The sequence below is a fragment of the Ctenocephalides felis genome, unplaced genomic scaffold (assembly GCF_003426905.1).
Source record: "Ctenocephalides felis isolate EL2017-DRISC unplaced genomic scaffold, ASM342690v1 CF-g0.4_SCAFFOLD_03571, whole genome shotgun sequence".
Classification (NCBI taxonomy): domain Eukaryota; kingdom Metazoa; phylum Arthropoda; class Insecta; order Siphonaptera; family Pulicidae; genus Ctenocephalides; species Ctenocephalides felis.
Genome location: NW_020539725.1, coordinates 56,903,102 through 56,919,425, shown reverse-complemented (window position 1 = coordinate 56,919,425; position 16,324 = coordinate 56,903,102). Strand labels below are relative to the sequence as shown.

At 28.8% G+C, this 16,324-nt stretch overlaps 2 protein-coding genes across 2 annotated transcripts; one reads left to right on the top strand and one right to left on the bottom strand.

The window, feature by feature from the left end:
* Positions 1 to 13: 13 nt before the first annotated feature.
* On the top strand, positions 14 to 1,299 carry LOC113386350 (putative serine protease K12H4.7). The gene is made up of 4 exons (XM_026624135.1): positions 14 to 107; positions 179 to 314; positions 885 to 1,063; positions 1,177 to 1,299. The coding sequence occupies exons 1-4, from the start codon at positions 14 to 16 to the stop codon at positions 1,284 to 1,286; spliced, it is 519 nt and encodes a 172-aa protein (XP_026479920.1). The 3' UTR covers positions 1,287 to 1,299.
* A 760-nt stretch (positions 1,300 to 2,059) lies between these two features.
* Positions 2,060 to 5,369, bottom strand: LOC113386349 (gamma-sarcoglycan-like). The gene is made up of 5 exons (XM_026624134.1): positions 5,193 to 5,369; positions 4,715 to 4,904; positions 4,284 to 4,476; positions 2,553 to 2,676; positions 2,060 to 2,263 (listed from the first exon to the last, which is right to left on the bottom strand). The coding sequence occupies exons 1-5, from the start codon at positions 5,367 to 5,369 to the stop codon at positions 2,060 to 2,062; spliced, it is 888 nt and encodes a 295-aa protein (XP_026479919.1).
* Between the last annotated feature and the right edge of the window lie 10,955 nt (positions 5,370 to 16,324).

Sequence of the window (16,324 nt, the reverse complement as noted above, 5' to 3'; positions counted from 1 at the left end):
AATCCAATGTTGGATGGGAAAGTTCGAATGCGCTGAAGCAGACTATTTATCTCTGGTCAACGCCTTTAAACAAGTTAGTTGGAGCAGCTTGAATGCTACAGACGGCAGTGAGTAAAATTTATTACTTTTATATTCCATAAATCAATAACGTAAATCAGGATGTTAAATAATATTTTAGTGCGTCCATGGCTCTACCAAACTTGCACGGAATACGGATACTACCAGACTGATTCCTCTCCTAGCCAGCCTTATGGATCTGGTATTAATACTTTGCACTTTAACATCCAAATATGTAAAGATATATTTGAAGATGTGTAAGTAATGTTAAAATAAGTATGAAATTCATCACAGTAAATGCTCATTGATTAAATATTTCAGGTTGGCATTCTGATACTATAAATAATTCAAATGTTTCAAATTTTACATATATTAACTTATGTGAAAACTACTGTTATTAATACTGTTTATTTTATTATGTGAAAATGAGATTTAGTTCAGAATCTTTGCAAATCAGTTTAACCTCGTAAACCGTATTATTTCAGTGATTTAAAAAATTTCACAGTTTCTCTCATTTGAAAACTACATCTATCAAGTTAATAAACTAGATTGAAAAAAAACCCAATTATATCGATATTAGAATTTATGATTTTATTTGATTGATATTGATAAAGATATGTGGTTGTAGGTTTATCTATGATTTCAACTAAAAATAGCCTAAATATATTAATTTACGTTAAAATAAATATATTTATTCAGTATACTGATTTGAATTTATTATTGAACTTCAAATTATTACCTCGAATGTATATTTTAATTGATGACACGCATATCAAAATGTTGGACAAATATATCATTTAGTATTGACTAATTTTTCATTTTTGCAGATTTGCCGACAATGCAGAAGATATTTTAAATACCGGCATTGAAAGGACTAATGTTGTTTATGGAGCACTAACTTCAGCCGTAGATAGGGTCATATTTACCCACGGTACAGTAGACCCCTGGCATTCCATCGGACTTTTGGAAGAAGTCAACCCAGAAAGTCCAGTGATCGTAGTAAAAGGTAAATCACTAATAAAATCAGTTTGAATTATTTCTTTATGCCAAAAGAAAAATTAAAAAGTTGTATATCGTACAGGAATATAATACTTACCTAATAAGCTACATATATTTCAGGAACTTCCCATTGCCAAGATTTGCAATCAATTTCATCAGCTGATTCAGCAGAAATGAAAGCTGCCAAGAAACGTGTTTTGGAACTTATAGCAAAATGGTTGAGCGAATAAAGTTTTAACAAAGAGTAATGTATTAATACAAATAATAATAATAAAAATATTTAAATATTTTACATTATTTGATTTCATAAAAATGGAACTCGAATTCCAAAATCCCTTGATTCAGGTTCAGACGAAAAATGCACAATACTGAATAAAATTTAATCTTATTAACAACGATATCTATAATCGTAACAATTACGCCATCGATTTAAAAAAAATAGGAATTTTAAAACTTATAATTAATAAAAGACGGATTTATCTCATATGGTTTTAGATAATATTAAAAAGCTTATAAGCTAAGCCTTATGGATTACAATGAAATAATGTAAAGCTTAACTCAAACCCATTGTTATATAATGTAAGATTTATATAAATATATTTACAAATACATTTCTACTGATTTAAAACTACTAGGAATGTTTAAGTAAACAATCTCAAACTTAAATCAGACGAGTTTACAAATATTGTTTTATAATAAATCAAAAAAAATTTAATATATATAATCATTGTCGTCATAGAAATGCATTTTGTTACTCCAACATTAATTAGCACTATTATATATTCTGAAGATGCAACTTATATCAACTGCATTTTAAATACATATATTTATATGCAACGACGACTTCAATAATCACTGTTAATTATATAATATTTTATTATAATTCCTATAGTTATACCACCGTGTATAGGCTTCTATCACATTGTAAAACTTTTAGTCGTAAGCGTTATTAAAGCTCATTTTGCAAAGTTATAATATTAAATATACCTGGCATATATTTTTTTCATCTACATATATCCTGTGATATATCAGTTATACACAATCCATGTGATTGGGCTAAGTATAATTTACCATTTGCACAAGAACATAACTGGTATATGGTATTATATTTTTTTGAATTAGAATTTTCGTTGTTAATATGACTTTGCTGCACAGGTAATGCAATTTTTAAGTTGGGCATTAGTACGTTCGGAGAATCTAGTTTTATCTGAAATTAATTATAATTATTTGAAAAAAGACTCTGAAACCCTAAATTATAAAAGGTGTTAATATCTACATTGAAATTCACTATATATTAATTTATTAATTAAATGTTCATTAACTGCATAATCTAATGCTACATGCTAAATTGTGCAAAATTTATTTCATTTTATTAAATTGATGATTATAACTATAAAATAAAATTAAAATTGAAATTAATAGATTACTAACATGAAATTTCCAAAAAACCAATATAATAATTTATATAATTCATTTATTATAATTATTTTTTTTACCTTTCCTGCAAGAGATTTAATTGTGATGTCATTTAAACTTTCAGTCTTTATATCAGCAGCCTTCGATTCCACATGGATTCCTTTTGGAGAAATAATTTTAATACCTCGTGTTGATGATTCTAATCTGAAAATATTTATAGAATCATTTTTTTTATATAGTCACAACCAAAAAAATAATTGCTGGTTACAGAATTGCTTAAATAAAATATAGAGACGAGTCTCCCATAATTATGTATTATTTTAAAAAAATGTAAAATTTGATTAAACTAGTGGTACATGGCATCGTGCCTTAAAGCAAATTGCTGGAACTTCCCGTATAGAAATTTTGAAATTTTTGAAAAAAATTGACTTTTTTGAAAAAAAATATTTTTTTTATATTTTGATTTTTTTGTATTTTGATATATTTTGATTTTTTTGTATTTTGATATATTTTGAAGATTTTGAATTTTCTTTACATTTGCTTTACATTTTTTTAAGCAATACATACATACATACATACACACACATACACACACATACATCCATTTTTTCTAAGGTATCCCAAAATATTCAAAAACCTTTGAAACGTAAAAATATATAAAAAATTTCATTTTCGATTTTTTGCGTTTACTATAACTTACCCTACGGGAAGTTAATAATTGGTAATTCAATTGTAAAGAAACACTAAAGTGTTATGATCAGAATATTATCATTAATATTTTCAACAATTTCCAATATGACTACCCACAAATTGCCATTTGCAACAAATATTAGTTTAGTTATAATTATGCTACTAATCTATTTGGTCAATAAACTGTTTATTGCTCAATTTAATTTATCTTTTTATTTTTCATTTTCCATTATAAATTTTGGTTATTCCAAACTCATTCATTTAATATTTTCTAGTTGTACGTGTTTTAAGATAAAATCGAATCATCTTCGCTGAGTTGCATGCCTCAGTCATTGATGTATTAGGCAGTTACAATGATGTATGTAAGTCCAATAGCGCAGACCACTTGGAAATCTAAATTACAACAATCGATTCTGCCTATTTCATTTCAAAAAGCACCGAAAAAATATTTTATATGAAATAATAAATTATATATTCTTATTATCTTAGAAAAATATTTAAGTTAAATCATGAATAAATACAAATTGTTGTAGTAAACTGTAGATATGAATTAAAAATGTCAGGTAGGTGAACATATAAATATTGATAATATGCGGTGAATAATTAGAATATCAAAGCATAACTATCTACGATGGAGAAATTTACTCATAATTGATAATTCGCTTTTATTAATCACGTGATCATTTTTTTTAGGATTTTTGGACCTAATTTAGGACTTGGTGATACATGGTAATATTCAAAATTATCGCCCTCCGCCTCCAAACATCACGTGTAAATTTAGTTATAAAAAAATTTGTAAAAGTTTGGATTTAAAAAAAAACATGTACCCCTAAAAAAACTCATGTGATGTAACTCATGTAATCAATGGACGCCCAGTATAGCAAATCTTTTATGGTTTACCAATGAATGATAATGTATGCATATGCATTCAATCAATATTTTTTCAATTTCTAGTTTTTATTGCATCCGGGACACTTATGATCAAAAAGCAATATAAAAACCCCTTAAAATATAAAGCAAAATATTTTGAAAAACTTAAGATCTGTCTTCAATTAAGAATTTGTCTTTAATAGAAATCAGATTGTATTTGTACTTCAGTAAAATGTATTTTATTCTATTACCTAAGAGCGTTTCCCGATTCCGAACGAACTAGTGGTGTCTGCACACTTCCTTGGACAGTAGTGCCCCCTTCGCCGTGCACTCGGAGAGACTCCGTTCTTATAAAAACTTCTCGAGGGCTCGCGGAAAATATTGGTATTCCCGATGTATCTGATACAACAAATGCAGAAGTCGAGCATTCCAGACGACCTTGACCTAAAAAATGAATGGTACTTCTATCAAAAAAATCAACAGAACATTTTGTAAACAGCAATCAGAATTTTTGGTTTCATGATCATGATTTCTAATTTAACACTTTTTGCAGTATCCTTCTGAAGGGCCATTTTAATTTGAAAAAATATTTTTGATCTACTGAAAATTGATATCAGAATATATGAACTAGGACATTGTTGGTGGTAAAGACCAAGACATGTTAGATAATTTGCCTTCTTACCTAAAAAGAATCGATCGCTTATCATTCCGTGCTTGTCTCTGGTATGAATTGTGAAATTATGAAAAGATTCCAAAATCAAGGGACGTCCATGCTTTGCTTTTATGCTGCTGGCAGTCAGAGAGCCGAGCATCAGAGTATTACCAATCAGCTGCAAGCCTCCTGGTACAAATCGCAAACTGCCCATACTAGTCTAAAATTATACATACCCAATATACAAGCAATTATTTAAAATTAATTATTACAAGTAAATTATTAAAAATTAATTATATGATTTTTTAAGACATCATTGGATTCAACTTTATGGTTGGTATTAGCAAATGTGTACAATATTGAGTATCATTTAATTTAGATATACATAATTATCATTATAAAAATTTTATTTGATAGAAATAGTAAAATATATTGTAGAAACAATAACATTGGATCAGCTGAATTTGTAAATACATAGTTAATTTTATTAAGATTATATTCATATTACCGTTGAAAAATCCATGACACTAATAATCCAAAGTATGAGAGCCATATTGAAAATAATCATAACCATAAGTCCCAAAATTAGCAGAAACAAACATCGTTTTTTGAGCCTCGAAGAAGCAATCTTGAAGTGATTTGAATTATCGTTGTCACAGTGACTTCCTTGTTTGAAACTTTGCATTTTCGTACACAATTTCCACTCAGATGAATTTCATACTTGTTGTTTATTCGTTGCGTGGCTTGAGTAGCGATTATCCATTACAATTTTCTGTGAAACATGAAGGGTTTAAGATAATTAAGTTATATATATTCATGAATCTGAAATAATTTTTAAAATTATGTTATTATGTATAAGAGTAGGTAGAAATTCACAGCATTTATAAGTAGAAAAATTGGTATCAAATACCAATTGATTGTGAGTAGACGAATACCACAAAAGGGTTGAAATTAAATTATCATAGTATCATTAAAATTAAAATTAAAATATCATAGTACCTAAATCAAAACTTTTGAATATTTTTTTCTTATTTTTGAACGGCAATCCAACTTCAAATTTCTCTTTAAAGAGAACAAACGTCGTTTTTTAGAGATGCGTTTTTGTTGTAGAATAATTTTTTTATTGTTTATTTGTTGACTTTGTATACACGTACATTAGTCATATACATTTTGTAAGTTATCTTTACGATTTTATTTTATCAGATTGTATATAATTATATAGTGCACCATATATCATTTTATTTGTCAACAATGTTATAAAATTGGTTGGGAGGGAGCTTTTTTGCCTTACTATCTCCCTCCATAGTTTTTGACTATCCTTTTCCCATTTTTTGCACATCATAATGGCGTGCTCTGCATCCGCCCTAGTCACTCCACCCAAGCAATAAGTTAGTTTAGCTCTATATTTTCAAGTTAAAACCAATATCACTACGGCTTGATATTAGGCTGGCCGAGGGGGTATCAAACCTACAATTCAGTTATTGTAAAGCCAAAAATCTGTTTGCCGATGAAATCAGATGACAAATTTTAGAAAAATAGTGAAATACATAATTCTATAATAGAACTAAATGGAAATTTAACTGAAAATGGTTCGATAATTGTTTACTTGATACGTGATATATGTGGTGAATCAGTATAATTTCTGATACCCTTTTGATATGATTTTATAAAAAAGCAACTAATTAATAGATAGTTTACTAAACTTTTTAGTTATAATAAGTCCAACATACCAAGTCAAAAAACCTAGTCTGGAATGCATTTATATTTTTGAAGTACAAAAAAGGTTTGTTCACTAACTAAGATTGCCCAATTTTGCCAATTTTTTATTATCGTTAGTTCAAAATTATTTTTATACCAATTCCACGTGACAAAATTCTTGCTATCCTCAACGTTTGGATGTTGGCGTGGATAGGAGGTGGATTGGAGAACGTCGACGATAGAAAGTGTCGTAGTGTGAGGATTACATTTCCTTTCCATTATTGCGAGAAGTTGAAGTGTTCCTTCACCTTTCCTAAAACTCGCATAGAACGGAAGGCGGAATAATGAGTTAGTTTGTTGACGTCCCTCGTCGCGAGATTGATGGTCCGCGTCATAATAATAGCTCCTCTAGGTGTACATTGTAAACGAATTCTGATAACTGATACCATTTTAGGTGTATGCTTAATTAGTAGAATTTAAATCGGATCTATATTCATTTTGAATCTAATACTGAATAAAGTATAGAATTTGTTACGAAACTATTTTAAAGTAGGGGGCAAAATATGTGTAACCAATCATCACCTTATTTTATACGACGTCGCTGTCAGGAGATAAAGGAGGCGTCCATTAATCACATGATCGATTTTCTAAGGATTTTTGTAAGTCCTCTCTCCTTTGGTGATACATAGTGATATTCAAAATTACCACCCCCCTCCTCGGCCAAACATCACGTGTATTTTTAGTTACGAAAAGAAAGGTAAATTTTTTAATTTTTTTTAAATATTTGGATTTTTTTAAAAAATCAGGTGAAAAGTAAATACACTACGGAATAAATACGATATCTTACTATACCCCTTCCTTTCCCCACCTGATTTTTCGAGATTTTTTGTCAAAACTCCCCCATCCCCTAAAACCTCATGTGATTAATGGACGCCCCCAAATGCTTAGGTAGGATAGAATGGGTTTTAGAGATCCGTGGGTAATAAGGTAACACCACAAATATTTCAAAAACAATAAAGTTAAGAATATTTTAACAACAATATTTGAAAGTATAAGACAAAATATGTAAAGAAGGTGTAAACACCTATTGCCTTATATTAGGCTATATCCCTATCAGAAGATAAATGGCCACCAGTGTTTTTTATCGTTGTTAGTTTTCGGGTTGTGAGCACTGTTGTTTAGTTTACGGCATCGTAGGTGATATAATATTTAGGTATATTTATTTCATTATTTTATAAGATGAATTGTTATTTTCAAATTAGATTCAACTAATTTTTATATGACCTCCATAGGTTTTTTTATATGTCCCATCCGTTGGGGTGAAAAAAAGACCTTTACCCTGTCAAAAATTCATGGGCACAAGTATATTAAGTTAAAAAAACAATTAAAAAAAAATATAGTTATTTAAACACTGCTAATGAATATTTATGACAAAATACCATATCAAGGTTTACAAGGTTATATACAGTGTTATATTTGTAAAAAAATGCTCAAGAACGTTGTATTTTGCATTTGGTGAATAATGTAGCTATTATTACACAAAATACCTTAAGGGACACTCCCCTTACGGAGTAAAAAGTGACAGATGTTACCCAGTCAAATAGTAGAAATTTTAGAAAATTTTAGAAAAATAGTGAAGAAAAATATTTCTATAATTAGTTGTTTGTTTGATACGTATAATGCATTGTCTGTGGTTCATTTAGTTTAGGAGGCGTCCATTGATCACGTGAGGTCTTTAGGGGGAGGGGGGGGCTTTGACAAAAAATCACAAAATATCACGTGGGGAAGGGAGTGTTATAGTAATATATCACGTGTATTTATTTTTTGACTCATTTTTTTTTTAAATCAAAAATTTTCAAAAAAAAAAATCAAAAATTTTACAGTTTTATCACATAACTAAAAATACACGTGATATTTGTTGGGAGATAGGGGTAATTTTGAATATCACCACGTATTACCAAGATGAAGGGGGGGACGAAAAATCCTTACTCACGTGATTAATGGACGCCTCCTTAGACGATACAAAGTGAAAGTCAAAATAGACCTTTGTGCCCTACCCTACCCAACATATATTATGAACTTCATACGTTTTTCAGGATTTTTGGGAGAATACCAAAATAAATTCTCCTAATATTTCAAATTACCATCGTCCTCAAATATAACTCAAACGCATTTCAAATCCCCATTCTAAGAAATAGGTAATCTTTCTTATGCATCGGTGTGCGTTCTCCGCGCGATTGGTTTCAGTTTTGCGAACGTCGAATAAATGCAAATGCCGAAGTCTTGGGACTACATTGAAATATAAATATAACTATTCTGTATGGGTAACATCCTTTCCTAACATTCAGATATTACAATTTTATTAAAGAAAGCATATGGCAGCCTGTATCCAAATTCAATAGCACAATTTATTACGACCTCTATGATTCTCCAGAAAATATTGCAGTACATTAGCCGCATATCATATATAATATAAAAATTAACCGAGTTTCTACGTTATTAACGTAGAAACTTTAATTATAATATAACAATTTTCCGTACCTTTAGCGGGTATCCCTAAAACAACATTGTGATAAATAATAAATCATCAACACACGTGCATTTGTATAATTGTGAGTAACATCCTCTTAATTGAAAAGGGTTTCATTTTCAAGTCAATTAGCATGAACAAGTTGTACCTACTACTACAATGTCATTCGAGAAACTTTATTACATTTTCTCACTTGTAAATTTACTTTTAGAAAAAGGTATTATGCAATTGACTTAAAATCTCAAATAAAACATTAATTTTTCTTGCATTTTTTACCGGTCAATATATCAAATACAATATTTTCTTTCACGATAGAAAAAAATCTAAAATCTACTTCTACATATATTCTATTATTTCTAATTTCAACTATTAGTAGATTATAACATTATAATTTAAAAGGGATAAAAGTAGACATATAAGAAATTTTAAAACAAGAAAAAATCAAAATGAGGGTCGTTATAGAAAACATTATGAATAATCTTAAATTTTATGCATAGAATCTGAATAGAATAGAATGAGCTCATTGTGAAATTCTAAACTTCATAAATTTTTATAATTTAACCGCTTCAACAGGTCTATAATATTAAACAAAGTTCCATGAAAATCGTCAAAATAAACTTTCTGCATTTAATCATGTAGAAACTGCCTGGATGATCCTTAGCAAAAACTAAACAACGCTATTCCCAATCAATATTTTTCCAAAAGTTTCTGAAATCCTTTATAATCACAAAGCAATTTTTCTTTCTTTCTTTCTATTTGACCAAATTTTCCATTATTTAATTAAGTATTTGTCTTTGTGAAATATCTTAATTTTTCGAAATAAAAATTTCTTATTTTTATTAAAAAATACATGCAATATAATAATAAAATTCATATTTTCAAAAACCATACAATTTCATTCTGAACTACTATTAAATATTCCATCAGAATGAATAAAGATCTAACGCTTGCCATTTTACTACAATTACAGGTAATAATTATATCTTACTAGCAAACCCAACGAACTCCGTTTCGCCACCAGATGGTTTCGTGAGAAAGATGAAAAAAAATTTTGTTTGTTTTATATTTGAGAAGGAAAAATTAGATTTTATTACACAACAGTAATGAATTTATTTCGATTACAAAAATGAAGTGTTTTTTAGTTGAACTTCTCTAAGTAAATTTCCAGCGAATGCAAAATTGTCGAAATCGGTTCATGCGTTCTGGAGTTATTTCGTCAGGCAGGAAAACCCGACTTATTTATATATATATAGAAGATAATCTATTTGAAATTATTTAAAACAGTTATTGATTATTTTTATTACTCGAATTTTTAATTACGGTGCGTGAAGTTCCAGCAGCTTGCATTAAGGCACGATGCCATGCACAATTAATTTTCTTAGCTATAAACCTTGCGGATCCCGAGACCTTTCCAACGAATGCAAAATTGTCGAAATCGGTTCATGCGTCTGGAGTTATTTCGTCAGGAAGGAAAACCCGACTTATTTTTATATATATATAAAAGATAATCTATTTGAAATTATTTAAAACAGTTATTGATTATTTTTATTACTCGAATTTTTAATTACGGTGCGTAAAGTTCCAGCAGCTTACATTAAGGCACGATGCCATGCACAATTAATTTTCTTAGCTATAAACCTTGCGCAGCCCTAGACCTTTCCAACGAATGCAAAATTGTCGAAATCGGTTTGTGCGTTCTGGAGTTATTTCGTCAGGAAGGAAAACCCGACTTATTTTTATATATATAGAAGATAATAATTATTACATCTTTAAATTACATCATTACATCTTACATCTATAAAAAAAATTCAATGTTAGACTATTTTCTATTTTCCAAACTTTCATAATCCTTTTTAATATATCGTCTATCAAGTTCATTATTAATACTATTCAGATTGTTTATAAATGTTAATATCAACTATAATAATTAATGTGTGATCCACTTGTCTTTCATCAGAATATAAGATTTCGAGAATAAAAATTTATTCCTAATGCCAAAACACCTAATAAATTACAATAAATACAAATAATAAAAACTGCTAGACCGTTAAAAATCAAGTTTTATAGCTTAAATTCAATTATAAATTCAAATTTATAATAGTTTTCACTAATAACAAGTCATTATCTACTTGAGGACGTCTACATCTTTGCGCTTCGTTGCTTTTTCTGTGAAAACAGAAAATAAATTCAGTATCCTCGATACATAATAATAAACTATCATATTTAATTAATACGCATTAATTATAATTAGAAAAGATATTTTTATTAATAATTTATAACTATTGATTAATACAAAAAATTCAGAAATTGGTAATAATTACTGTAAAAAAATTCAGTTAATTTAAACAAATATTTTCTTGTCAAAAAATAAATTACTACATATTTCAGCAGTATTATTATGCAGTTATAACATCAAAGAAAAGTGGGAAAAAATGTAAAAATGTTGAATTAAAAATGTAAATACCCGGACGTTCAATCACTGGATTGGTATTCGATGTAGACGTTCTATATATCACCAAAGTTATATGATATTAAATATTAAAGAAATTTATGCGTGTTTGTAAAATGTCAAAATAAAATTTTTAGAAAAGATTGTTACCAAAAGTATAATAACTCAATTTACTTTTTTAAGACCAAATTAAGTTTAAGTTTGACCAAATTAAGATCTCTTAGAAAAAACGGATCATAAATATACGTGAAGAGAAATGGATTGTAAAATCCAATCATATTCCATAAATCATAATTTAATTTGGAATTTCAATTTATTGTGATTTTATCTTTCGATTATGTATCAATTCATAACCATATGTGTTCATATTATGGAAATAAAGCATTTAGTTGTGACATAGGACGAGATGCAAACATACTCTTAGGTGGTTATTTATCGACATGTGCTGGATGTGCCTGGTCGTATTTCACTCTCAGGAGAGGCACTGAAGGCAGGAAATTATCATTTTACTTACATAAGTCGAAGCTGAAGATGCAACTGAACATGTATTTTCCGAGAATTGTCTGGGCAAGCCGATATTCATATAAATTCATTCATCATGTGTGCAATAGGTGCTAAATGTGCTAAAGTCAGTAATCGATATAGATGATACTCCTCTATTCTTACCGAGAAAATATTCGAACATTTCTGCAAAAGTTAACAAAATACTAATAATAATGAGTAGTACTGTCCTAAGGCAGGTCTGTGGGCTGAGTTAATCTCCAACTCGATTCAGGGAAGAATATTGTGAAAGACTTTCCATTGACATTTCCCACCGCAGTACCCGAAAATGGGCTATTTTCAACTGGAAACATATTTTTGACCTGTATTTTAAAGTGAAATCAAATATACTATTAGAAATTTCTACGATACCATTGACTTAAAAAAACTCCTTAAAATCATAAAACTAGCAAATTGGATTTTTTATCAAGAACATAAACTTTTACTTCAGTATGTTAACAATGTTTTGATGTAATATTTTTTATCAATGTGTATTTAAGAAAATATAAATGCTATTTTTATGATCTTGGCAATCACTGCTATCTGAACACATGTTTCATGCTACAATGATAGCAAATATAAATTATAGATCAATTAGTATTATTGCTACATGACAATTAAGATGTTTGCAACGTAATGTGGGCTTTTCAATCCCATTGTCTTGGCTCAATTCATATATACACGAAGGTAAAATGAATAATTATCTGTAATTGCCCATTCGAATACAAACAACAATAAGTTTACAGAGTTTATGTGAAGATTCAGAGATGTTATTGTTTTAAAGCGTTGTTATGTAAAGTTTAATTCCCTACAGATATCGTCTGTTCAACGATGTAAGCTGATGATAAAGGATAAATGGAATTGATAATTTAACGAATGGAAGAAGTAATTATAACATAAGTGATAATTAATACAGAAAATTATTGTTTAATTTTCGAATAATTAACTTCCCACCGGGTAAGTTTTAGTAATAGCAAAAAAAATGAAAATGAAAATTTTTATATATCTTTACGTTTTCGTGGCTTCATCAGGTTTGACTGCCCTGCTCCAAGCACTTTGCGTGATAATTAGCTCGCTGTTAGCTTGTTTATGAATAGATGATAGGCTCATCACGTTATAATCGGGAGTTAAAGTGTCATTCTCTCGCCGATGATGCAAATCCTTACCAGGAACCACTTTCCTAAATGATATCCTTCTGGGAGGAAGCATCCTCAAATGAGCTGGATGTTGCAACTAATTCCTGCGCTGCTTACCGCCAAAGCCTTCGAAATCCTTTGTATATTGATTCCTTGAGTAGATGCGAAGTCATTAATGACGGAATATTCATGACAGGAGGACGGAGGATCTATAGTCAGAATATCGAGAAAAATATTAAACAGGATCGTGGATGTGGAACAAAATTTTCGAACCAGAAAATTTTCGAAAACAGAAAATCCGACTTGCTAATTTTATCTTTCCGATGTTCCAAGCCATCCAAATTGTTCGACTCCAAAATTGGGCACTGTAGGTGTCTCTACTTCACTTTAAATAAATTAAGTTAAGTAAATAATGAAATATTAAGTAATGTTAAAATTTAATTTAATGTAGTGGTGCGTGGCATCGTGCCTTAAGACAAATTGCTAGAACTACCCGTACCGAGAATAAAATTATTAAAAAAAGCTTTGAAAAAATTAGATTTTTGAGAAATTTTGAAATTTTTGAATAAAATTGACTTTTTTGAAAAATTTGTTTTTTTATATTTTTTTGTATTTTTTTTTTAAATTTTCTTAAGCAATCACGCTGCATAGCCGGCGTGTTTGTCTAACGTGTAAACATTGATACGGAACCTATATAAATGTACACAAAATTTGTACTTATTATTAAAATCTTTATAAAATATCTGATAATACAATGTATATATGTCTAATGTTCATCTTTGACCGCCATATCGCTTTATTTTTTTACTTTTTTTTGGATCTCTGAAGACACACCTGCCTTTACAAAAATTTTACCAGTTCTTCATCATGTCAATACGAGTAAAATGTTTTTTGAATTATTTAAATCGGATGCTCTGTTATCTCAAAGACTAAAATACCATTTTTGGTACTTTTTGCACCATATTTCCGAAACGGCTAGACGGCTTTCGCCAAAAACTAATCAGCACGTCTCCTTATCAATACGAATCAAATGAATTATTCGAATCGGTTGATCGGTGTTCCTGAAATCGTCGACGAAAATTTGTATCCACACACACATACACACATACATACATACACACACATACATTCATTTTTTCTAAGTTATGCTAAAATATTCAGAAACCTTTGAAACGTAAAGATATATGAAAATTTTCATTTTCGATTTTTCTCTACGTGAAGTTAAGAATAATTAGTTTTCATTCATATTTATACATAATATTTTATATTAATTTGTAGTCTGATAATATGAGTTGAGTATTTATAAAATTAACTTGTTGAAAAAATAAGAAGGCGCAATTTTTTTTATTATAGCAAGGAGGCGCGGTGCAAAAAAAAATTCGGAATCGCATTTTATTTTCTTCTGGGATAAATCAACAATGGTTGTATTTAAATTCTCAAACTTTGAAAATAAAATTTATATATCACTAAAAAAATTAGATAAATATACCTGATGCCAAATTTAGTTCCCATTGTTCATTAGAAGTTGCTTTGAAACAAACATTTAAATTTAAAAACAAAATAATGATTGGGTCTATCATTCATTAATTCTATTCAATACAATTCATGTTACGAAAGAGGAATATCTCAATCAGAATCAGATATGTATGCATATCAATCTTGAATGAACATCAGACGAAACTGCATTATGTATGATAAGTTGTCCATGATAAATCCTGTCCTGATGCGCCATCCGGCGTACGCTAAATGTTTAAACTCGTGCGCCTGCATAATACAGAACAAAGATTTAAGCCGCGCACTAATCCTTCTAATTCATGTTACAAGACTTGTCACAAATATCCGTTATGTTGATGCAATATGCGCTAAATACCATGTGCCGATCATGAAACACTGGATCAGAATTCAAAATAATCATATTCATACTAAAGGACGAAAGATAAAGGACAAAAATTCGTATATGGATCTTGATTCAAAATATTCACTGGATCAGCCTTTGTTTCAGTGGTTTTGGGCAGATTCGAAAAAAATCCCTGTCACATTTTGTTTACAAAAATTCTCTACATTTATATACAAATTATAGGACACTATCTTCAAAAAACGCTTCCACAGATTTATATCCGCTTCTTCGAATTGCACCATATCAACCATTTAGTTTCACCAAACTCTAACAAAACTGTGTTTATTCTTTGTTGCAAAAATATCCTTCAACATCGTATAATCTGGATTTAAGAGAATGAATAATTCATCCCCTGATAAACTTAAACTAGCATTCACACCGCTATTTAATAGAAATAAGTAGATTAAGCTTTAAAGCTCCTTCCGTCTCAATCTTTGTCGGATTATCATGAAACGTTTCTGAATTTAGTGTAAGTATTTTTGGTTTTATTGTTTCGTCAGTAATTCAATTGATTTGAAATTACTTACGATATATTATAATTAATTTTGAAAAATAATATGTGCTCCAAAAAAATCTAAAACATTATTTTTAAAGTTCCACAAGTGATGATTATTTACTAGGAATATAAATGATTTTTTGCCAAGATCTATTGATAATATACATTTTTTATGTATAAGTTTGATTTATTATTAAAGTAGCTGTCTTTGAAATTCGTGCTTCAACAAAAACTAGACTTTTCCATAAAAAATAAATAAATATAATTTTTTTTTGGACAACCATTTTTTAAGAAGGTTGTTCTTGAATCAAAACGTTTTGCCATTTAAAGATTCAACTCTACATTAAAAATAATGACAAGATTTCTTCACAATATATTTTTATGTAAAAGTTGTTGCTATTGATTTTAGTAGCTATATAAGGCACCAACTTCAACAAAAATTAGACTTTTCCACTCATTTTTTCAATAAATATAAAATTTGTTCTGAACGATCATTTTTTAAAGAAGGTTGTTCTTGAATCAAAACGTTCTATAACTTTAAGATTCATCTCTGCATTAAAAATAACGACAAAATTTATTGACAATATAATTTTTTTATGTAAAAGTTGTTGCTTTTGTTTATAATTAAAATAGCTATAATAAAGCACCTCAACAAAAACTATACATTTAATAAAAATAAATTAATATCAAATTTTTTAAGGCAATGTTTTTTTTAAGAAGATTGTTCTTGAAACAAAATGTTATGCCACTTCATGCTTTATCTTTACATTGGAAATAATGGCAATTTTTTTTTAACAATATAATTTTTTATATATAAAAGTTGTTGCTTTTGTTTTTAATTACAGTAGCAGTAATAAAGCACAAACAACTGAAATTACTGCTCTGCAATGCAAA